Source organism: Onychostruthus taczanowskii, unplaced genomic scaffold, assembly GCF_017590055.1.
Source record: "Onychostruthus taczanowskii isolate IOZ18803 unplaced genomic scaffold, ASM1759005v1 scaffold1, whole genome shotgun sequence".
Classification (NCBI taxonomy): domain Eukaryota; kingdom Metazoa; phylum Chordata; class Aves; order Passeriformes; family Passeridae; genus Onychostruthus; species Onychostruthus taczanowskii.
This window is the reverse complement of record NW_024496525.1, coordinates 17,666,165-17,689,884: the sequence shown is the minus strand read 5'-3', so window position 1 is coordinate 17,689,884 and position 23,720 is coordinate 17,666,165. Positions and strand designations below refer to the sequence as shown.

The 23,720-nt window shown below is 42.3% G+C and overlaps 1 protein-coding gene across 5 annotated transcripts; it reads left to right on the top strand.

Annotated features, from left to right (window-relative positions):
• The first annotated feature begins 6 nt into the window (after positions 1-6).
• ENTPD5 (ectonucleoside triphosphate diphosphohydrolase 5 (inactive)) lies at positions 7-23,239 on the top strand. Of its 5 annotated transcripts, none has more exons than XM_041396804.1 (15): positions 7-391; positions 2,159-2,276; positions 5,057-5,334; positions 6,545-6,624; positions 7,888-8,031; positions 8,380-8,455; positions 10,667-10,702; positions 11,548-11,636; positions 14,204-14,283; positions 15,485-15,546; positions 16,946-17,047; positions 17,893-18,033; positions 18,370-18,426; positions 19,882-19,997; positions 20,163-23,239. In XM_041396804.1, exons 3-15 carry the CDS (start codon positions 5,118-5,120, stop codon positions 20,247-20,249), a joined length of 1,287 nt encoding a protein of 428 aa, XP_041252738.1. In that variant the 5' UTR covers positions 7-391; positions 2,159-2,276; positions 5,057-5,117; the 3' UTR covers positions 20,250-23,239. The 5 variants fall into 5 exon arrangements, with proteins under 5 accessions (XP_041252738.1, XP_041252826.1, XP_041253102.1 ...); XM_041396989.1 differs by lacking the exon at positions 7-391 and adding an exon at positions 417-879; XM_041396892.1 differs by lacking the exon at positions 2,159-2,276.
• Positions 23,240-23,720: the final 481 nt, after the last annotated feature.

Sequence of the window (23,720 nt, the reverse complement as noted above, 5' to 3'; positions counted from 1 at the left end):
CCCGGTGCCAACGGCGCTGGGATCGGGAGCGCGCGCGGGGCGGCTGCCGTCCCGCCGCTCCCGGGCCGGGTGAGCCCCCCCGAGCCGTGCTCGGTCCCGGCGCCCCGGGAGGGCGCTCCGCTGGTTGCGAGGCCGGGCAGGCGGCGGGACACGCGAAAGCTGCGCCGGCGTCCCCGTTATCCCCAGGGGCGGGCGGGAGGACGCCCCGTCCCGGCCGAGTGATAGCGCCGGGCGGCCGGTGGGGAGGGACGGGCGTTCCTGCCGAGCGCCACCGCTGCCGGCTCCGGGAAGAGCTGCGGGGTCCCGGGCCGCGCTGCCCGCAGCCGGCGGGGCACAGGGAGGACCGCGGAGGCTTTTGCCAGGGGAGAGGGCAGGAAGGTCGGGCAGGAAGGTAGGGAGGGTTTTCGGGCGTGCTCATGGCCAGGGTTTGGGTCGCAGCCGTGGGAAATGGAGCAGGGCAGGACGCGCCGGCGCCGGGATGCGCGGCGCGGACGGAGGCAGAGCCCCAGCGCGGCGGGGTGGAGCGGGCCCGGAGGCGCCGTGACCGGGGCATTCCCGGGAGCGGCTGCGGGAGTCAGCTCCCAGCCCGGCAGGGCAGCCGAGCCCTCAGCGCCCCGAGGCTGGCGGCAGCCGAGCTGTGTTTTCCAGGAACAGCAGCTGTGCCGGGAAAAGGTGCCGCTAGCGGCCCGCAGCTGTGCGCTCGCCGCTCTGTAGGGGTGCCCACAGCGCGGGGTAGCGGTTCCCTGGAAAAGCTGCCTTGGGCTAATTAAAGAGGAAAATTGAAAACCCACTTGGCCGGAAATGCGAATAAATAAATAATGTGTATTTGGAGCCTCAGTGCGGGGGAAGAAGGATTAAAACTTCTGATAACGCATGTTTGTGAGTTGGTTCTACTTTTTTCCCCGGAGTTTAAAGCTCTAGAGCCAGAATTTTATCGAAAATATATGTGCGCGTGTACCGTTATTTTTATGGATATACTGGGAAATTCTGCCTTTGAATTTAGTTATTCCTTCTATTGTGTCTTCTAAACAGTGTGCTTTTAAGAAGCTTAAGTCTTGTCAAAACAATCCAAGAAAGCAATTTTTTTTTTCAAGAGATAAAAGTAACTCCAGAAAAAATGTAATAACTTATTTTTTTCTGGAAAAAAAAAGTTTAAAAAGTATTTACGTAGTCGTGAATGTGAAGTGTTAAAGCTCTCATCTGGGAAATAGATTTTGTGACCATAAGAGCTGCTCATCTGGAAAATAGATTTTGGTACTGTTTTAGCACAGAAGAGTTTCCATTCTGAATGATTTCTGGTGTGCTTCAGCATGGAAGAATATTGATTGAATTATATAATTTTGTTTCCTAAAATAGTTATTTTTGTAAAATATCTGCCTGTATTTATATAATTAATATTTATAATTATTTTTAATAGTTTTGTGTGCCTCCAAATGTTCCCCAGTATGATGTTAGGAAACAGAAGTGAAATTCTTGTGTGTCTCTGGTACACTGCTTCTCCCTCCCCTCAGATCACATTCATTTTTACAGGGAGATGCTTGTGTTGTGTGGTTTGTGTTTGGTTATTTTGTCAGGAACAGTCAAGTATTGACTATTTCTTGTCTTGAAAATTACCAGTGTTTCTGTGTAGGGTGAGCTTTAAGTAAGGTTGTGTTTTGCTGTCTTAAGGTTAGTTATTGTGGTATAGTTTTTAATTTTGCTGTTTAAGGAGACTTTGGTTGTGGTTGGTTTTTTTTTTCTTCTTATTCATGCTTTCAGTCTTAGAAGTCTCTGTGCAACATCCCAGTATTTCTGGATCATACAGTTTGCATAGCTCCCAGATTTTTTTTATTGGATGTACTTCAGTTTTTCCATTTAGTACCTAAACTCTGCTGTGTACAGATGACATTTACACATGTTTCTGTGTATTGGGAAATGAGTGTTCTGCCCTGCTCTGCTGGCTCAGGCCTCAGGGATGTTGAGGTCAGCTGTAGTGTTTGTGTAAATGTTTTACTAACTCGATCTCAAGTTAACTTTCAACTTCTTGAAGTTCATCCTGTGTAGTTATATAAGCATGTTTCACTGCTTGTATTGAGTAATGATAAACTCAAATTTGAATAAAACAACTCGATTGGTATTTGATGTGCCTTTGTGACCTTATAATTTGCCTGATACACAGCCCACTCCTGTTAGCTGGCAGCGAAGGTGAAGAAGGGCAGGCCAGTGTCTCTTGCCATGGTGCTCTGAAGGAGGTTTTCATTAGGAGTGGAATAGCTGTTGCTTCCATCCTGCTTCAGGTGCGTGCCTGACGTCTTCATGGTCCGTGCTGACTATTACTGCTCCTTTGGAAGGACAGTAACTGAGCCTGTTGATGGGGAACTGTAGGCTTTACCTTGCTGAACTGCTTCATGCTTTAATAAGCTTGTGCTCACATAACAGTTACCCTGTTTTCTCCTTTCTGTTTATTGTTTTTTATTTTTTATTTTCTCCACCCTATTGAGTTCTGATAGCAGCTAGGACTTTTAAGTTGTTTGAGAGGATCTGTTTTGAAAATATTTTTCCTTCTCAGTAACTTATGTCTTGTCTATTTCTACCCTGATTTTTTTCTTCCATACTTTTGATTCTGTCTTTCCAAATTCTTTTCCCATTTCTGTTATGCTCTGCTGATTTCTTTCTCTTGTCTGTGATTTCTTACTCTCCTCTGTTGTCATTCTTCTTGTGGACATTGATTTGCTAGTGTGCTTGATTAAATGGACTTCACCAGTCATTGAAGGGGCTCAGTGTACATTTTTCATTCTTAATGAGGGAGAAGAAAAATGAAATCCCATGGTGTTTGGTTGTGAGTTTGTTGTTTTTTGGGGTTTTATTTTTCCTTAGAAGTATAAAAGTAGAAAGAAAAAAAGTCAGGGGAAATGTAGAAAACAGAAAGTGGTGAATATCTGAGAAGGGATAGAGAAGAGAAGCTTTGTGGGGGAATTTTATGTGAGACTAAGGTTCTCGTAGGTCTGGTAAGGAAAGTGTGAGTTAATGATGGCAGTTGCTCAGATATTTTCGGATCATCAGAGATTCTGAGGCTTACATAACTGTCACATGTGCTGTTTGTAATAGGACTCTGGAGTTTGTTCTTAAGACAGGTGCTTGGGTTGTATTTGTGATAGTTAATTAAACAAAATCCTTACATTGCATGAGGATAAGAACACCTTTTTGGACCTGCTGGAGGGTGGCTCTCACTAAGGCAGGTTATGTTCTGTTAACACAGCGCAGCTGCTTGGATTTTCAGTGGCCCTCCTTGCTGTGATGAAGCAAACCTGGGTGATGCCAGCTGCATCTTAGTACCAATCCATAGCTACAAAACTGCCAAACTGCTTGGCTCTTCTCATCAAGCCTCTCCAGGAGAGCACTTCCTTACAGAACTACCTATTTACTCCTTTCCACACGTATATATATATATGTATGTATATATGTATACTGTAGAAATTACTGCAGCTGGAGTTGATGTGTCACAGACACTAGCCAGGGATGTTGCTTGCTAGTGGAATTGTGGTCAGATCTTTGCAGAGTGTGCTTCTAAGGCAGAGAGGATCAGGAGTCTCTGCTTCTGCCTGCATCTCTACTTTTGTTTGAAACAGCAGGATAAAAATAAAGGTCACAGCAGACAGGTGAGGTTGCCTATCTGCAGTGGGTCTGCACTCTGTGTGGCTCTGGAGTGACTTAGAGAGATGCCTGAGGAATGTGATGGTTTTTGCTGGGAATGGGTAAAAGTTAATCTCCCTTTGCTGTAACTGGGGACAAAGGTGAAGAATGGAAATAATAAAAGTCTTACAAGGGCTGAATCTAGGATAAAAGGTAGTGGAGTATAAGTGAGCTTTTTGGGTGTGGGAGGAAGGTGTGAGGAGATTGTTTAGGAATGAATACATGTAGGATAGAGACAGCAAGTAAAAATTTCAAGAGAATGAACATGGGGGGCTGAGCAGATTGCTAAAAGACAGTCAAATGTAAGAGCAAGCAGTGGGCAGGGGTCTTGGGCGCAGCTGATGAACTGCCATATAAAGTAGAATCTGCAGTGCTGTGGGTGGATGCATGTGTTACCAAGTGTCTGGAAAGTGATAAGGAGCTGTTGGCACCTTCTGTGTGCAGAGTGCTCTGTGTGTAGGTTGGTGCAGGCGATATTGCATATGGTGGGACATCTGGCCACATGCTCTTTTCTGCTGTTAAGCATGCCTAGGTATTGTCCTTCTTTTTACCTGGGCACCCCATGATTTCTGTGCCCATGTCTTTTATTAGCATATATTAGGAAAAATACAACTACATCCTCCCTTAACACCCATCCCTTTGCATGTATCTTGATATTCAATACTGTGTAACACAGCTTTGGGACACTGTTGTTAGAAGCTCTATAAGCAACCTGAATATTTGGGGCAACTGCTTTAGGTTTGTGAGAGTGTGTGGGTTTTGCTGTGATTTTTTGTAATTCTAAAAATAAAAACCAAACCAGAGAGACAGAAAAGAAAAATATGAAAAAATACGGAGAGGCGGAGCTCAGGTGCGCTTCAGTTCAGCCCCTCTGGTGCAGCTCAGGCTTTTCTCAGAGATGAGGATGCTGCTGGAGGGATATGCTTTCATTCTCTCTGTGTGCTAATTTCTCCCAGCAGCTGTTCTTAGCCTGAGATGAAATTCTCTTTGTTTGTGACTCTGAATAACACTTGTGTTCTGCCACAGCATCTCAAGTGTGTAAATGTTAGTGGTTCTGCCCAGAGTTCCCCTCTGGCAATGCTGCTTTTCAGATAATATTTGGGCTTTAGGGAGGATGCACTGGAGACTCTGAATGTTGAAAATCTGAAGAGAAATAAGAGAAGGAAATTGTCTAAAAGTCAAAACTAGAAATACTGGAAAGCAAACTACTCCATCTCTTCTGTGCTTGAGAAAGGGAGAAACCTTTACTCTGGAAGAACAAATTAGTTAGATGTAATTGTAGCACTAAATGCAAAAAAATAGCTCTTTTTGGATGAGGTGTTGAAAAGCACCTAAAGGGAGAATGTATGTGCACAGAATGATTTTTTTTTTTTTTTCTCTTCAGGACGTTCTGCAGCCCTGTGATTGCTGATACGTGCTTGACAGTCTCAAGGGCTCCTGGCAAGATGGCATCTTCCAGACTTCCTATCCTTATAGCATTGGCATTTTCCTCTTTGCCCTTTGTTCTTTCACACTCAAACAGGGAAATGTGGTTTCAGGATTTCTTTCCACCTAATGTGTGCCCTATAAATGCCAAAGCAAACACTTTTTATGGCATCATGTTTGACGCAGGAAGCACTGGAACCCGTATTCATATTTATACCTTTGTGCAGAAGAGCCCAGGTAAGACCCCCATGTATGTGGACTTAGATTCCAACTTCTCAAAACAGTTTGGTTTTTTTTTGCCAGCTCAGTATTTGGGAGCAGCTGAAGATATCTACAGTTTGTCCTTCAAATGGTCCTCCTGCTGGGGTTTGTTGTCCCTTTGTTGTGGTGTTTTGCTGTGTAAATACCTTTTTTGTAGGTCTTTTGAGTCTCAGATATACCATTCTGGGTATACTGGAGAATTCTAAATTTTCAAACATTTTCTTCTATGCAGCTGCTTAGAAGGAATATCTCATTGAGATGAAAAGTTACTTATGCTGGTTTTGTCAAGTTGCATGTTACCTTAAATTTTATCAAGAGATACTTGAATTCTGCATATGTTTATTCACATTTGAAGCAAATTAAAATCAGTAAATTAGAGAATTATTAAGTACTGAAGGTCTGAGCCATTTCCAGGGGAAGTGTGCTGAGATGCATCACACTCCAGTGTATCTAGTGCTCACATGGTGCAGAGGTGCCCAGTTTTGGCTGCACATGTGGCAGGATTCAGGAGGATGAATTATCTTGGGTACAGTGAGCCAGCAGGTTTGCAAAGGGTGAGGTCTGGTTGCTGGGACGTATTCCTTATGTGTCTTTGCATGACTTCATCCATGGTTTGGAAGGACTGTACAAGGTCCAGTTCTGTTGGACTCAGCCTGGCTTGCAATATGGAATACTCAGGGATAGCTTCTACACCCAAACTGCTCTGGGAGCACTGGTCAAACTTGTTTGGCTTCTCAGCCAAGTACTTGAGCACAGTCAGCTCCATTCTATCTGAGTTGGGTGAATCACCTGAGGATAACTGAGTATTGATGGTGTGTGTCTTAATATGCGCTAGCATTTCACAATTACCTTAAGAACAGAAAGGGAAAGAAATTTTATTAAGAATAGATGACAGCTATGCTGCATTGTTGTAACTTACTGTAGTTCACAAATGCTAAATGAACATACTTTTAATTATAACAACATGTTATTAATAAATTGTTTGTGAACTTGGAGGGTACAAGGGCAAATTTCTGCTAAATATGTTCCTGAAGTGAAGGAACAAGGCTTGTTTCGGGAGGGGAATAATCTTGTTTGCAAGGACAATCAAGGATAGTAACTTCACAGGAGTTGAGAGCAACCTTTTGGGAATTAAATAATAAGATTTGAGTTGTTGACTGGATCATGTAATATTTTGTTTGTGCAGAAAACCTGCCAGAGGTGGAAGGGGAAATCTTTGAGTCTGTGAAGCCAGGTCTGTCTGCATATGCTGATCAGCCTGAAAAGGTAGGACTGGCCTTTGTTCCCTGGGAGTTGGTCGTGCTTCTGTTATATCATTAGATTATACCAAGTTCAAGTATTACTGATTGCAATTGCAAAAAGTCAAGAAGAAATGTGAAAGCTCTGCTGCTGTCTCTCTAAACCTGTTCCTCTGCTTTTGTGAGTTAAGTTCACATGGTGAAATAGGAGTTGGTGTTTTACATATTTCATCAGTGGAACAGTGGATTAATTAATTGCTTAAATGTTTATACAACTAGACTGTATGCCTTTGAGAATTTCAAAGGCAAAGTGATTTTTGTCTCCAGCAGCATCCATATTCAGTGTTTATTTCCTCTGCAGCTACCCCAAATATCAGTAAATGCATACTCTGTCTCATTTACAAATCATTTTCTCAGTTCTGAAGTAAGCTGCCATTTTCAAGACCCCCTGTGCTGACAGGAAGCTCTTTCACAAACTAAAGGAGGTGCCAGAGAAATGATAGATTAGATCCACTCTTTTGTGTGCTTTAGCAGCCTTGAAGTTGGGGGCTAGCATTATGGGGATTTCAGGTTTCTCATTTTGCTCAGTTGGATTCTATGCTACAGGAATTTGAGTGTGACACTTTATGGAAGAGTAAATGGTTTTGGGATTTTTAAAAACGTTTATAAGATCACCTGTTATTCCAGTAAAATTTGTTTGTTGGGTAGGAGAGGAGAGCTCAGCCCAAAAGAAATTTCTAGGCATTTCACAGGAGAATGTTTATTGCTAATGCAAAACGGTGATTGTTAGAGCAGTGGAAATAATTGAGAGCCAGCAGTGATGTCTGTACCTTGTATGGTAACCATTGCACAGCTGGCATTTTAATTACAATATTTGCTATGGACACACTTGGAATTCTTATGTTGCATTTAATGAAATCGACAGCTATTTCCCCTTGCTGTGGTAGCCTCAGTCAGTAATTGCACCATTGAGTTTCATCATACTGCAAGATGTTTAGGTTTGTCAGGTAATCTGTTCCCTCACCTCCCTCCATCCTTTCAAAAAAATACCTTCCACAAACAATGATATTTATATTCCCTAAAATATATTTGTGAATACATCTTTCCTTCCAATGCAGACATTCTGTTTAATGTTTTAATGAGATGTCTGGCATGGTTTTTGTACTTATTTTGGGTGTGGGTATCTTCTGCTAGTGAATACTGTTCTCAGAAGTTTTGAGGGGAAACTGAGAGGCCTATTCTCTGATGGGCTGTAGGAGGAAACCATATAAAAATATATTTTTCCTTTTAGGGTGCTGAAACTGTCAAAACATTACTGGACATGGCTGTAGATGCTGTGCCACCTCATCTCTGGAAAAAGACCCCAGTAGTGTTAAAAGCCACAGCTGGACTTCGCTTGCTGTCGGAGGAGAAAGCTCAGGCTCTGCTTTCAGAGGTAGCATAAGTTGTTTTGGATGCACTGGTATTGTTCTCCCTTTTTAATCTTTTTTTTTTTTTTTTTTTTTTTTCCATTCTGTCCAGCATAAGAGAAATTAATCTCTGAAAGAGACTGTAATCCCACAATAGGTGAAACTCAGAGTATCTTGTCTGGTCCTTCAGTCCTGTGTCTTGCTGTGGTGGAAGGCATGGAGAGAAACCTGCAATACTTCTTTTCTTTCTTTCCTAGCCCCTACTCCACACACTTGCCTTAGTTTCTACTGCTGTGTAAAACAAAACTTTGTCACCCTCAGAGCACAACAAGACTCTAAAGACCGTGAAATCTAATCACTGTTTCTTTCCTCAGGTGAAAGAAGTCTTTGAGGAGTCACCATTCCTTGTTCCAGAGGACAGTGTTGGCATCATGGACGGATCTCATGAAGGTGTGTTACAGGAGGGGTAAAAAGTAAAAGCCAAGAGATATGGGGAAAAGGGGGATATCTTAGGAACATGAGAGAGAAAGAGAAATGGTCCCTAAGCAGAAAAAAGGTTTCTGGTTCTGTTTGAAACAATGCAATCCTGCCTTTTTGAGGTGCTGTTCATTACTTGGTCACCTGTTGTGCTACATATGCAGATACACTGTCTCCATCTCTCTGGGTGCCTCCCAGTGAACCCCGGCCAGCCCCGGGTCGGCAAACAGCGGGGGGGCAGCCCCGAAGTGACCGACAGCGGGGGAACACTCTCTGGTGCCCCGAGGGTACTGAGGGCAGCTAGGCTAGTCACCTTTGCAGCAGAAGAGACACTGGAGACATCGGTGGAGGGTAAAGGCCGACTCTGAACAGGGGGCCAGTCCAAGGTTTATTCGGAGCTCCCCAGGGAGCCCCACTCCTCAGGGGTGCGCCGTGCTCAGAGCAAGACAAAGGAATCTCAAGGTTACATTTAAAGGGGGGGAGGACACCGAGGGTAGATACATTTGCTGACCAATAGGGATGCACCCTTAGGGATGTACATTTGGGATAGTGTATAACATCATCCTTGGGGGGCTGACCCCTGGCTTCGGGCTAATCACTCGACGGCTTTGACCAAAGATCTAGATAGAGGGGATGGGATGCTGAGTGACTGACACAGAGCCAGGGCGAGGATTTGGGGGATGATCTCAACACAGGAGAATGGTTACACAGGTAGAGGAAGGGGGTACAAAAAGGGGTGCATCATCTGGGGAGAATAAGGGGATACAAAATCAGAACTATTACAAAGTATTACAAAGTATAAAAGCACACTGCAACAATACACAAAGAGATTTCACAAGTTTCAGAACAAAACTCTGTCTCAGCAATAAGTATTTCCTGATGCAAGCTGAAGTCTGCTCCTGGGAACTGGTGCAGAAGAGGTGGTGTCCACCTGTGAAAGGCTACATGACAATATATAGCAAGCTGGGAAGCTTATGGAAAGTGCCTTGTAAATTCTGCAATATTAGCATTAAAATAACCTATTATGATCAGCTCATCAATTTTCAATCTAAAATCAGGAGGATTATGAATATTAGAGAAGAATGAAGGATAATTGGCAAGTATTAAAAACAGATAACTAAATAATAAAATAGCAAGTTATAAAATATTCTGTTGGGAAAAATACTGCTAGTAAAGTAGCAAGCAAGTACAGTAAAATACAAGAAAATGTGAAATATGTTGTAGGTTTGGAGTGAGCAATGATTTTGCAGTGCAGAAAAAACACTCTAACATTCTGGCTACATATCCAGACATTCTCCAAGGTAGTATGGGCAAGTAATAATCATCTGTGTGGATGCCTGATGAAAAGAGCCATCCTATCATGTTACGTTCAGTTCAGAACTCTTCCTGATGGCAGATAAATTGCCACTTTGGAAGGTGTAGAAGGAAAGCAAGAATTATCACAGCGCTTAAACAACTAATAAATGGAGAAAGATTAAAGAACAAGATCTGTCCATATGGGCCGAGAAAAGGGGAAGTATCATAAAGTCTTCAAGTATTTGATAAGTGCATAGTTTGTCACTATGGATTAATGGGTGAATTGCACAGTAGGAAGAACTGTTGTATTGACAGGGGGCAGGACCAATGAGGCATAAGAGAGCACAGGGTAGCCTGCCAAGTTTATTTAAAATCCCTACCTCTTCTACTGTCACATTTGGGTGAGAATCATGTAAGTGTCAAGCAAGCCACTGGAGTCAAAGGAGCTGTTTGTGTTTTACTGGTTGCTCTGTCTGTAGTGTAATTATAGAAACCTTAAGATTAAAACAGAGTGGTGTGAATGCAGTTTTCAGATCAGGAATTGAAATGCTGGTTTGCAAAAACAGGCACAAGGAAACTTGTGCATTGTGTCAGCTCATTACTTCTTTGTATGTTGTTTGGATAATAGATATGATTTATGTATGCTGCAGTTGCATGGATATTACAAAGTCCTACCTATTTCAGTTCATGAGACTTGTATGAATCAGTAATGCATAATATAATTTAATTATGAGTTTGAATTAATCTCTGAAGTCTGGGGTGGTTGGGTAAACTAGTAATGACCTCCAGGTAAATAAATAACCTCTGGAGGGCTGGTAACAGTGGGCAGGAGATTGTGGGAGTATTTAATGGTGACTGGTTTTTTTTTTCTTTTTTCACTCATTGCAGGAATTTTAGCCTGGATCACTGTGAACTTTTTGACAGGTAATTAATGCTGTATAACTACTCTGAACTTGAACTTGAGTAACTTCTGTGGAGGTGGTCACCCTAAGCTCCTCTGCCTTGGCCATGCTTTTCCTTCCTGCTCTCTCACCAGTGCTGAAGCAGTGGATTGCCTTGGGCAGACTGTGTTCCCGAGTCTGTAGTAAGGAGGATCTTAACCCTGAAGGTGCCAGAATTTACTGAGATCTTGGAGGCACTGGCAGGCTGTTTTCCCTAACGTGCTTTGGGGAGTGGTACTGCTAATGTGTGGGAAACAAGGCCTTGCAGTGTTCTTCATCCCAGTGTGAGCTGTGCAGCTACAGAGGTGTTGCAGGGCCTGGTGCCTCGGCACTACTGGCTCTAAGAGCTTCTGGAGTGCAATCTAGTGAAAAGAAAATCAGTACTCTGGTAGATAGATGAGCAAGCAAAAAACTGCTCTGGGTGAAGAGAAATTATAATAGCTGGTTTGGTTCTTACTGCCCTTCCCTTCCCCTACTGCTTTTGGCCAGCTATATGGTGGTTACAAAATTTGTGTAATCTCCCTGACAGTCTTCTGCAGGAGATACTTTGTCTCTTACTTTCAGCTTTTGCTTGATACCTGGAGATTTATCTGCTTTTGTCTCTTTGGAGGAGAGATTGGAATCAAGGAAGAAAGTCTGTGAACCATTCCGTAATACCTTCTGTTTGCCTGCCTGTTCTCTCTGAGGTTTTTCCTTTGAAGGGCAGCTCAGCCCTCCTCGTATTGCTGTGATACTGTGATCACCCGGTGGCTGCCTGAGCATCCACACAGTGTCTGCATTTCAGCGTTTGTGCACTTGGGGCTGTTCTGAGCACGGTGTTGTTTGCAGGGCAGCTGTCTGGCCAGAACCAGCAAACTGTTGGGATTCTGGACTTGGGAGGAGCCTCAACCCAAATCACATTCCTGCCACGGTTTGAGGTGAGGAGTGGTTGAAAGTGCATGGGTTGGGACGTCAAGGCTGGTGCAGAGACCTGAGCCCTGCTGCACTCTCTGGTACCACTTTGTCAGCAGTGGCACAAGCAGAACATCCATGGTTTACAGAACATCTGTATTTCTGTTCCCTTTGAGATCAGCAGCTGGCTGATAGGCACTTGCAAACACAGGAGCCTGAATCATGAGGAAATAAAAAGAAAACAAATGAGTAAAACCAAAAAGAGACAACTTTGTTTTCTAGACTCAGGCTGGGAAAGCCTCATTAATGTTGATATTGGTGTGTATTCAACAAATGTAGAACATTTCTAGGTAGTATTCTTTAATATTAGAAGAAATGTCGGGACTGGTCTATTTTTTGTTCCCCATTCCAGTCTGATGACAGATCTTCACTAAGTTTTGGAGGCGAGGAGTGTTGTATAGGGTAAATTTCTCTAATAGAAGCACAGTCAGTCCTCTGTTTTCTTATCAATTTCTTCTCATTCATTTGAGCATTCTGCTCTCTGTCCCTCAGACACCTCTGCTGGATCTCTTAGTAGTTCTATAGCTGTTTAGAAACAGTTTGAACTGGGACCCAAGTGTGCAGTTTGCATGAGAAAATTACATTCTGTACCTTCATATTGCGATGTGTTTATATCACTCTTTCTGAAGGAGTAATTTCTTTAACTTTTTCTTTTTAATAGAACTTGAGATTCTCAAGGGATGTTTGGTGACCACAAAACACATGGCTTTCACATCAGGATATTTTGATTCTGCAGTTGTGTGTTGTGTTGAAACATGACATGCAACCTTATCCTGCTCAGCAAAGCCTCAAGTGTACTGTGGGCTTGTCCTCTGTTTTGTGTTGATAACACCTGCTAAAATGGGCAGTGGACCAACAGGAAAGGGCGTTGCATGTCAGGGTTTTGGAGAATAAATAGAACTGTGAAATAGGCTGAACTGCAGCTCAGGATTCAGATGTCCCCTTCCAGCCTTGCAGGAAAAGTCCTGGAGTGTTTGCTGCAGATCAGGACTAATGGTGTGAATTTGTAGGGCAGTGTGGAGTCAAGGTTCATGCTGTACACTGTCTGCTTCTCACCTGTGTTGTCAAGTTCAAATAAATAAGCTTAGTATGTTTTTGGGAGTTGTTCCCATCTGACAGAATTAGCAAGGTTACATCCCTTTGATTTTTGGAGATTCTTCCTTCCTGCAATCCAAGGCAGTCACATGCCTGCTCTTATATTAGTTTTAAACAAAATACTGTAATAGTAAAAGATTCGTTAATTCAATATTAATTACAAGCAAGTAGAGAACATATAATGATAACTGCATGGAGTTGATTTTAATTTCATGGCATTATTGCCAAAGCTAAAAGCAACTGAAAACCAATCATAGTAATTATGAAATTGTCCGTCTGGTGTCTGTCTCATTTTTGTGAAAGTAGGGCATGAGAAAAGACAATTGTTTTCTCCAAACTAATTTTTTTTTTTTAGGATCTCTCCTTTAAATAGTTTTTGTGATGTAAGGTTTAGAAACAGAACTCAAAATGTGGCAGTGTGTGTGTATGAGGTCAAGGATGTGACTGCCATTTCAGAGATAATCGACTTAACACCCAAAACAAATTTTGATTTGTATTTGCTCAGGAGAAGCTCAGGCTGAATACCGTGAAATTCCTTTCAGCTTTGAGCAGGCTTCTGTCTAGGACTCTGGAAAAAATAACCCAGATCTGGATCCCTTACTTGCATGGTAACTGCAGGACTGTGTAGCTTCAGTTCTCTTGGAGAGTCTGCTGCTTGGCCCAGAATAACAGTGAATGATAAAGTGAATGAAAGTGCACAAAGCCAAGAAGGGGTGGGAGAATGAGGCCATGAGGAGAGGAGAGACAAAAACTGAGACTGACAGCTTAGGAAGTGGACACAAAGAAACAGTAAATGATTGCTGAAGCAGTTCAGCCTTGCAAGAGTGTGAGTTAGTCTGTCAGGAAGCTAGGGCAGGGTACCAGTGGGATGGAGGTGTGCACAGAGAGAAGACTGAGAGGAAAAACTGGAGTTGGTGAGACAAGAGGCTAATTTAGGAGAAGCAGCCCTGAGACTGGGAGTGAGTGGTCACAGTGTTTCCTTGAGTACCAGCAAGACAATTGACATGGTGAAAATGGGGCCTATACCTTGTATTTTTAATTCTTCTGAGTACCTCAGTTTAGGTGCCTAGTGTGACTTGAAAAAGTTCATAGCACTTATAGTGCAGCTGATTTCTGATAATGGGGATGGGGACTCTCTACATGCAGAGTAACATGTAAGTACTCTAGAAAAATTCAGGTTACCTGAATTAGAAAGTGTTTTCATCCTGATCTGTTGTGCTTCCCTGTTATGCATTGAAGTAGCACAAAGATGCATATAAATAAAATCAGTGCAGATATTACAGCAGTGGCAGCATTGGAAAGCTGTACTTTGTTTTCAAAGCAGATCAGATGAGTGTGCACTAAACTGTATGGGTGTATCTGTGATATTACATTAAAGTTGGTTATTCTTCATTGCATAATATAAACTAAAACATTTTTTCTTTTAATTAACTTCTAGGAAACTCTGAAGGAAACCCCTGAGGATTTTCTTACCTCATTTGAAATGTTTAATAGCACGTACAAGCTCTATACCCACAGGTGAGGAGCAAAAGACTGCTATTTGCACTGGGGAAATCAGCCCCTGAGCTAACAGCCACATCATCCTGGTACCAGCAGCAGACACCATGACTTTTATACTACTTATCTGCATGGAACAGTAGAAGTGGAACATGACATTAGCTGGCTGGAAACATTCCAGGATCATGGTTAATGTCACTGCAAGGGAATATTAGGCAGTCTGTCAAATGAAGAGACAAGCATTGTGAACCCGTATTTAAGGAAAAGAATTCTTATTACTGGATTCAAGCCAAATATTCTGAAACAAGCAGAAAGGTAGATATTGTGCCAGTAGTCAGAACTAAAAACAATCACAGATTTGGGAAGAGGACTTGCCTGAGACATAGTGGAGTGAACATTACCATCTCAGCCAGTTATAAAATCTGCTTATTTGACAGCAGAGCTGGCCTAATAGTCATCCTCTCCTATCCTTACATTTGCTGATGTAACTGATTGCTGTAGTCATTGATACAGTCCATTAGAGCACCTGAAATAATTGAGATTGAAAAATCATCTCCTAAAAATTGAGAGAGACCTGGAGGTTAGTTTAACTCTGAATATTCTGAAAACGTTTAAAATGACATGACAAAAGTGGTAAGTGGACAAACACAGAGATGGAAATGAAAGGGTCAACAGGATTTTAATCTAGCTGTGTTTCTGCAATGTGTGATATTCTCATAAGCACTGTTCATATTCTAGCTTATAATGAATGTAGCAGCTACCTATGGAGTCAAAACAGGTGAATTTCACACAAAGCCACAGTTCCTGTTTTGTGGGAGGTTCTGCACTCTGCCCTAAGAGCACATAGTTTGTGTGTGTTACATAAGAGTGGCTGCCCTATTCCCATGCACTCAGCACATACCCTTCTTCCTCCCTCATTTTTAAGGTGGTGCTTTTTTGCTTTTCATGATCATCTTGTATAAATGACATATCAGCTCTAACCACTTCCTGTAGTTTTACATTCACCCATTTTACAACTCTTTGTATTTCTTGGGTTTGTGTCACTCTTTGGCCCTCAGGGTTGTTCTGGCAAAGAGAACTCTGTTTTAGAGAGGGAGCCTTGTGGGAATCAGAGGAAGGAAATTTGGTTTGGGTGTTCCAGGACTTAGGAAGAGGGCTATGGTTAAAGCATACCAGATGTGCAGGAATCAAGACTATAACATCTGTCTTTTGTTGTTGACAGCTATTTGGGGTTTGGGCTAAAAGCTGCAAGACTGGCAACGCTTGGAGCTTTGAACATGGAAGGTATGTTAATATACTAAAATGTTTATGATTTATGAAGAGATGCTTAGACTTAGCCTTGTGTCAGCAGCCCATTTCCTGTGTGTCCTCACTTCTGTATCTTGTGCTTTTCTATGTTGCTGATGGTATATATTTGTCTGAAAACAGCTACTACTTGTTAAGGGGTTGTCTTGTGAGACAGCTGCTTTTCCCTGTTTTTGAGATCAGCCAGCAGTGACATTCATGTGCAAATTCCAGAAGTGCTCATGTGGGAGCACGCAAACACCATGGCCAGCCACAAACACACAGCTTTACAAGCATCCACAGAAGCATAAGCAGCATGAACAAATCCTTTTCCTTAGGGTTGCTGCTTAGGCCAAACCCACTTTGTAGGCCACTCTGGTACGTGCCTGGCCTGTGGTGTTCCCCAGGCCTGTTGTGTGCACTGCCTAGTCTCGATGGAAGCCCATGAGCACATCATGTGCTCTCACTCAGTAACCTGAGTGCATACAAGCATTCCTGAGTCTTTGCAGTCTCTCACCCAGAGCTTGGGCCTTTTGTCTAGTCTCTGGCCAGGACCTGGGGTCTTTCCACCTTCTGGATTCTTACCTGACAGCTAAATGGACTTGTGATAATTACTGGAATGTACTCAAATCAAAAATAGTTGGGAGTAGGGATTAAGAAGAAGATAGGACAGACTGCAGTGATTGGTCACAAGGCTAAGACAGAAAAGCACATGGATCAGCTGCCTGCTTACTTGTGACTGTCTTCTTTAACAGTCCCCTCTGGTTTGCCATAGTTGCACTTCCCTGATCTCTTAATTCCCTCTTTTCCCAGCCTTTGAGCCTTTCCCTAAGCATCCCAAAGCAAATTTTGCTGTCCCAGAGTCTGCCTCAAGCATACTGTTAGAAGTTTGCTTTTCCTGTGAGACCTGTGTGTGCAGCAATTATCATGTTTTCTGCTTATCAGTTACAGTATTTCTGGTTGAACCCCTCAAAGGTAGATTCAGTGGATCCTGTAGTGGCCACTGATCTCTGTCTTAGGAGGTTTTGTCTTCATTGCTCAGTTGCTTTCTTTGTCTTGGTTATCTGCTGTCATTGGGGTTTGTGCATCTGTGTGTTTGTCACCTCTCATTTCTTGTCTTTTGTGGTGAATAGCCATTATCCAGATACCCTTGTACCATTTATCTCATTAAGAAACGACAAGCCTGGCTGCTCTGCTGTTTGCAGGACAAAACGGACACAATTTTTCCAGACTTGAGACTGGTCCTTAATTTGTAATCAGTTAGTGCCCCATCCATCAATTCAGATTTTTGTACTTTCACTTAAAGACTTTAATGAAGATCTTCCAGCCTTTTCTGGTTCTGCATATTGATTTATAGCTATGTTAAGTTCTATGCTTTCTGTCTCTCCTCTCTTTCCAGTTGTGGATGGACAAATGTTCCGCAGTTCTTGTTTGCCTAAGCAGTTGGAGGCAGAGTGGCACTTCGGGGGAGTGAAATATCAGTATGGTGGCAACAAAGAAGGTAAATTAAGGAGACTTGTTTCTTTTACAATAAGTCTTATCTCCAGAATCTGAGTTTTTTCTTGTCAAATATTTCCTCAGTTAACTGATGATGATTGGGGTATAAAGGATATCTGTCCAGTTGCAAAGGTTGACTTCTGAGAAATCCAGATTAAAATCTGAAGCTGTAAGAGTAGCTGACCTGTACCCCTGTCCTCTGACTGTGATGTCTTATTAAAAATCATACCTTTATAGGAAATGTTTAGAATTACTTGTGCAAATAAGAGAGGTTTTTCTGAGGCTTTGAGCAAAGTGCAAAAATTCTGTTTGTGTTAGGGTACAAACATTTTGGCCTATCAGTTAATCTCACTTGTGGAGCTGTTTCTTAAGTCTCTAATAATAATAAGTCTCTAATGCTGCGTGGAGAGGGTGAGTCTGCTGCCATCATAGACTTGAACAGATTGAGGAACATGAGAGCTGAATTGCAGATTTGGTGTGTGTGGAGTAGGTTGATAAAATTACAATGTGATGGGGAGAGAAATCAAGGTTTTATCTAACAAGTGGCAGCAAATGTAGAAGATTCTGCTGGCCACAGAACATGTCAATGGGAGTTTTGCCTGACATGGAAGTAGTTTGTGTGGCCCTTCTTTCAGACACAGCAGTGATCTACTCTAACCAGTTCTACTTGATGAGGGGCTTTTAGAGTCCTTGCCTGTATGTAGATGCCATGTTGGATTACAGAAGGGACATCTAAGCTCTTGTTCTGATGCTTTAATCTCTGCCTCTTTAATTTTTCATCCTTTTGCCACTATTTCTTCCATCTCGCGCATGTTCTGTGGCTCACCCTGTCCATGTTTTTCCTGACAGGAGAAACAGGATTCAAGCCTTGCTACTTGGAAGTACTCAAGGTTGTCAAAGGGAAACTTCACCAACCAGATGAGATTCGTGGAAGTTCCTTCTATGCTTTCTCCTATTACTATGATCGAGCAGCTGACACCAACCTAATCGGTAAATTTGGGATAATCTACTACATGTGAGCATGTCATCCAGAAGGTAGACAGAGGAACCCTGGTGGCTGGAGCCACGGGAAGCAGAGGAAAGCAGTGTTATTGAGAAAGAGGAGATACACAAAATACCTCGAGGGAATGACAGATGACTGTCACTGCAGTTTGGTGTTCAGTACATGAAATATGCTCAGGGCTCATTACACCTGCAGCTCTGTCTTCTGTTCCAAGCAGGTCTCACTCCTAGTGCAGCATCCTTGAGTTGCACTCTAGGGTCAACTTGGATAAAGAATGCAAATGCTGTCAGGTCTGTGATGATGTTTTCTCACATCTTTTTCAGATTATGAACGCGGAGGTGTTTTGAAAGTGAGAGATTTTGAAAGAAAAGCCAAAGAAGGTAATTGTCATGAGCTGGGAAACTGGTTTGGACAAGAAATAACAAAAATATGAATGTGTAGGCAGTACATAATGTGACTTGGAAGAAAAGCAAATTTATTTAACCTTTATTTCACTTACACCTGTCATGTTACTTTTATTAGTCAAAGACTCTAACTATTGCAGAAGACAATACTGATAGAGCAGTGAGGGGTTGGTGGCTTTACAGCTCTGTTCAGAAGGAGATAGTTCATAGAGTCACTACAAAAGAAAGTGAATTTGCTGCATCAAGAGCTTCTGTTAAACTGCAACTCTGAGTTTAAGAGAGCACTGAATTCTGTAAGTCTGTCACCTTAAATCCTGTATAATCTCTTAACAAAATGGAGGGTGAGTCTGACAGCCTCTTCCACATTCCTTTACCTTCCCCTGTCTTTTTTCCTGAATGTTTGTTCTAGTTTTGTACCTCCTGTGGATAAAGTGCTCCCACCTTGCCTAGCTGCTGATGGCTAAAAGCAAGTTACCTCCGTACTGTGATCATTCTCAAGACAATGAGGAGACCGTATTTTTCAGCAAAAGATGCTTAATTATGTAGTTCAGGACTGACCTTTTTCCTAAAATAAGGCCTAAATTTTAGTGATTTTTCAATTATCTCCCTGGTAACTTGGATGATTTTGAATAGAGGGATTAGGCTCTAAAGTTTGAGTGTGGGTTGGTTGTTATTTTTTCCCTAGTGAGAGAGCTTATTTCCGAAGACGTAGCTAAGATCTTACCTAACATTATCAAACCACTTACTTAGCTTTAGACCATCAGGAGATCAATTCTGTGATCCTGATCTAATTCTTCTCTATCTCATTTCAATAGTAGAAGGATGCTCTTCATCTTTTCTTAGAAGGAAGTGAACTCTGCTCTTGCTGCTGGTAGAACAGGGCAGTGACAGAAGGTCTAGAAAATGATGCTTAATGTAAATTCATTTCCCAGTCACTGTCACCCTGACTATGGAATCTTGACTTAGCTGCAGTGAGGGAGTGGTTGGTTGGGCAACAGCCTCTTCCATTTCCTTGGACAAGTGTGGTTGGAAAAAATAAAATAAACTGCCATCCTAAAAGGTGTAATCCATTACTGGATCCATCCGTGGAGTAGAGATGGTGAAAACAAGTGATGCTGTGTTCTTGAAAAAATAATGTACCACCCTGCTAGCTATCAGTTGAGCAGAGGTTGTTCAGAAGAGCTGTGTGGATTATGTTGCTGCAATAAAAGATGTAGTTCTGATGGAGTTAAGAGAAACTGGAAAGTACTATATGGTTTATTCTCCAACCTTGTAGAACAGCTCTGTACTATGTGTCATGCATAACCACTAATAGAAGAGGGTGGCTTGTTTTAGTAAGCTTTGGCTTGAGTTCAGTTCAAATATACAATGTGGATAAAAGTTCTTATTTTCTTGAGATCCCTTTTTTTTTTTTCTTTTTTCCTTCTCTAGTCTGTGACAACATGGAGAGGTACAATTCAGCCAGTCCTTTCCTCTGCATGGATCTCACTTACATCACTGCTTTATTAAAGGAAGGTTTTGGATTTAGGGACAACACAGTCTTAAAGGTGAGAAAAAACAGTTAAATCCCTATCAATTAACATGCATTAGTTGATTTTTCTGACCAATTATCTACTGAGTCTTTCCAGATTTGTAACATGTAGTTGCTATCATTTGTGCAACTTATGAATCTAGAGAAGTGTCAGGAATAACTTGTTTTTCTTCCTTTATAGTTGACAAAGAAAGTAAACAACATAGAGACAAGCTGGACTTTGGGTGCTACCTTTTACCTGCTGCAGTCTCTGGGGATGACTTATTGACTTGTGACACTGCTGTGGACTTCAGCATTTCTGAAAATGCTGAGAAAGTAAATTGCAATCTCCAGGTATGGTGTTCAGCTGGGACTGGTCACAGAGCAGAACATGGACCAAAAATATATGACAGCTCTTTACCCTGGATTGGCATTGTGCCTAATGAGAGTATGATTTATAACTGTGATTGCCATAAATGATCCAGACTGCCTTAAGAAAGTCAAAAGGTCTAAATTCCAGCAGAGAATAAGCAAGGGGCTCAAAACCAGCTTTCACCAGCAAGTTTGTTCGAAGCACAGAGTTCCTGGATGTGGTGGCAGACTACAGACCCATGACTTCCCCTACACCCTTCTATTTTAAACACACATAACTTAAGTTTGCTTGTGAGATGTTAAATACAGAAATTAGAAATAGCATCAACAGTGATGCAGAGAAAAGTGAACAACTCTGGATGCTGTCAACCTCAATGTTCCAAAAATCCAGCTGCTAGCTTAGCAAATACATGGCAAGAATATTCCAGTCTTTCAAGAAGGGCCTGCTATAAGTACACTTTGGGCATGGTTTTGGGAAAGGTGTTAGCTAAAACATAGTAATTTGCCAAGCATTTTTTTTTTTAGGCAGTAGGCATTTCCTAAGCAGAATGTGTGCCTGTGTTTCAGTTTTGCTGCCTTTTCCAAGTCTGTGCAGCTACACCATACATCTGACTACCAGACTTGATAAATTTATTCATTTAGCATGTAGTCATAACACACAGTTGTGCTGGCACAACGAGGCAGCAGTGCCAGCTATTGAAACTCAACTGCCAGAAGAGCTTGTCACATTCCACCCACAAGGAGATTGCAGTCAGATGAAATGGCTGATCTGACAGCTCACTTTGCTGTGAGAGCCAGTTCTGTTTCTCTGCTCTCACCAAGGCACACCCATACCCTTCTTCCCTCTGCTGCTCCTCGGGTTCTTGTATGAACTGATTCAGGACACCTGAGCTGAGGTGGTGCTCACCCAAGAGTCAAGTCTGGTGCTATCCCAAGGACAGCAGGCATGGCACAGCCCAGCAGGACCTGCTGGGCTAGCGAGCGGTCTGAGCACCACAGTCCCTTTTGCTGGAGTGAGCTCTAAGGCGTGGCCTCCCATTTGAAACCCATCCATTGCCCTAAGTAAAAACAGCTGTAGAGACTTCTTCCACCCCATGAAATAACTGGCAGCTTGCTACTGTTTTCACCTCTTCAAGGAGTGTGTAAAGTACAGGTGCATTTTCCCCATCACAACAAAGAGGTATTACTCAAGTGACTAAGGGAAACTTCTGGCCACTGATGTCTTGTGATGAACATTTCCCTGGTGGGCAGTTGCAGTTATCCAACTGTCCCAGCTGCAGTTGCTCTAAAACACCTTTCTGTCAAACCAAAGACTGCCCTCACGCTGCCTTCTCTGCAAACTGAATTTGAAAAGAATTAGTAATTCCCAGCAAGGGGAGGACATAGTGCACTCATGTCTTCAGTGGTCTTGCCAAACAGTTTGGAGACTTAGAAATTTGCCTTACTGTGAACCATTAGTCCTTTTCCTCTAGTTAGCAGTGCAAGTTTGCCTGTGGCTGATTAAGCTACCGCTTCTCATATCTCAGGTTTTACAGCATGAGGGTGCAAGGCATGCTTTTGATTGAACAACTTCAATCAGCAACAAGAAGCCAAGGGTTGTGGATGGAGCCATCCATACTTATCACTGACACTTTGCCATAAATTCAGGCTGCTGTTTTGAAACAGGAAATGCTCATCCTACATGTGTACTCCTTACCAGAATCTGTTTGAGATCCACATTGAGAAATTCCCGTGTCGCACCAAAGTTCTGTTTCTTCCTCTCTAGAAGTTTCTGTGTGAACATGAAGAAAGTAATTGTGTCCTCTTCTCAACCATAAACATTTCTTATTCCTCTTCCTACTGTTGGCAAAACTTGGTATATGGTCTGGTCTGCAGAACAAGGTGACTGCAAATGCATTCATTTTGTCTTCAGTGAACACTTCTGTATTCTCATAAAACATGAAGTAGGATGCAGTGGTTACTGACCAGGCTGCATTATCCTGAGAACAAGCTAATTTAATAATCCAGAAATCATCTTCCAGTCTGAGCCAGTGCTATGACAAACTCTTACTGGATCTTGGGGCTAAGAGCTGGCAGCAGTGAGGCTGTTTTGAAGGTGGGATGCTCTACCTAAGGGAGAAGCAGCAGTGTTGTCTGCCCCCTGAAAACACACTAGCCCTAAGGAGGGCTTGAGGGTTGGGTTTTGTCTGAAGCAAGGAGGGGCTTGAAGAAGAGTACCATGCAGAGGAAGTTGTTTTTTCTGCATTCTTTTCCTCAGACTCTGGTACTACAAATGCTAGGGGGGAGCATCTGCTTCCCAGTACCAAAGTTGCATTAAATCTGAATGCTCAGGGCCTTCATTTGTCAGTGGCACAATTCATTAACTGAAGCAGAACTTCTGCTCTCTGTTACTGGTATGATCCTTCAGTTATGGGAGAAACAAGATCTCAATTAAAAGGTTTATTTTTGCAAGAAATTGTAGAATTGAGCCCCTGCTGTTTACATCTGAACCCAAGTGGGTGGGGGGATCTGGACAACCCCAGTCAAGTCCTCACACTTACCCTAGTGCAATGAGATTATTTATTAGCTAAACTAAAGAATAAGCAGCCTTTTAAGAGAGGAGCTCTACTTGCAGCCCTGATTTTTATCTCCTCCTTTGTAATGTCTTTGAGCCAGCCACTAACAAGAACTGCCTAATATGAGTGACTGCAGAAGCACAAGTAATGGCTTTCACTTCAAAACTTACATTTCATTCTTTCTGATGTTAATTTCTGATACTGGTCACCCATATGTGTAAATCTTGTCCATGGGCTGTGTTTAGTTTAATTTTGTGAGTGGCAAATGTCTAATGCAAGAGGCTGGTGTTTGGAACCGAAGACAGAATATCTTGAATTGTCTATTTTAGTAATTAAAGCATTTTTAACAATATTCAAGATGTTGTGGTATAGTTTTCTTTCCTGGATATTACTGTTGCCTTGTATCTTTTCCATGGAGCCCTTAAGACTAGCCATTTCCACAAGAAACACCATTATTAAATAAAGCACCAAGAGAAAGGCAGGGAAAAGGGTGAAAGAACGACAGACAGTTTTAAAATATATCTGCCACCATGCATTGTTTCCCTCTGCTGCAAACTACCCCTTCTGTCTGAGCTGAGGTGCCAAGAACCCAGGAGTGATGTTACAGCTCTAGCTAGCATATCAGAAGAAACTGAAAGTAATTAAGTGGCAAAAGCTGTTAAAAATTAGCCAGCAGTTGGCAAAATTCAGCACTGTGTTTGTTTGCCAAAAGACAGCTGTTTGCACCTCAATCTTCAATTCAGGAGGCCCAAATTAAAAGTTAGTTAGTGGCTTAGTTCTGTGGCCGAAGACATCATGATACTATGGAAAGAAACCCTAAATCCTCTTGAGGA

Bases quoted from the DNA above. Each gene is read 5' to 3' on its own strand.
- ENTPD5 (XM_041396892.1), top strand. From the start codon at position 5,118: ATGGCATCTTCCAGACTTCCTATCCTTATAGCATTGGCATTTTCCTCT. The intron at 8,456-10,666 runs GTGTGTTACAGG...CACTCATTGCAG, and splicing joins CATGGACGGATCTCATGAAG to GAATTTTAGCCTGGATCACT. The intron at 18,034-18,369 runs GTAAATTTGGGA...CATCTTTTTCAG, and splicing joins AGCTGACACCAACCTAATCG to ATTATGAACGCGGAGGTGTT.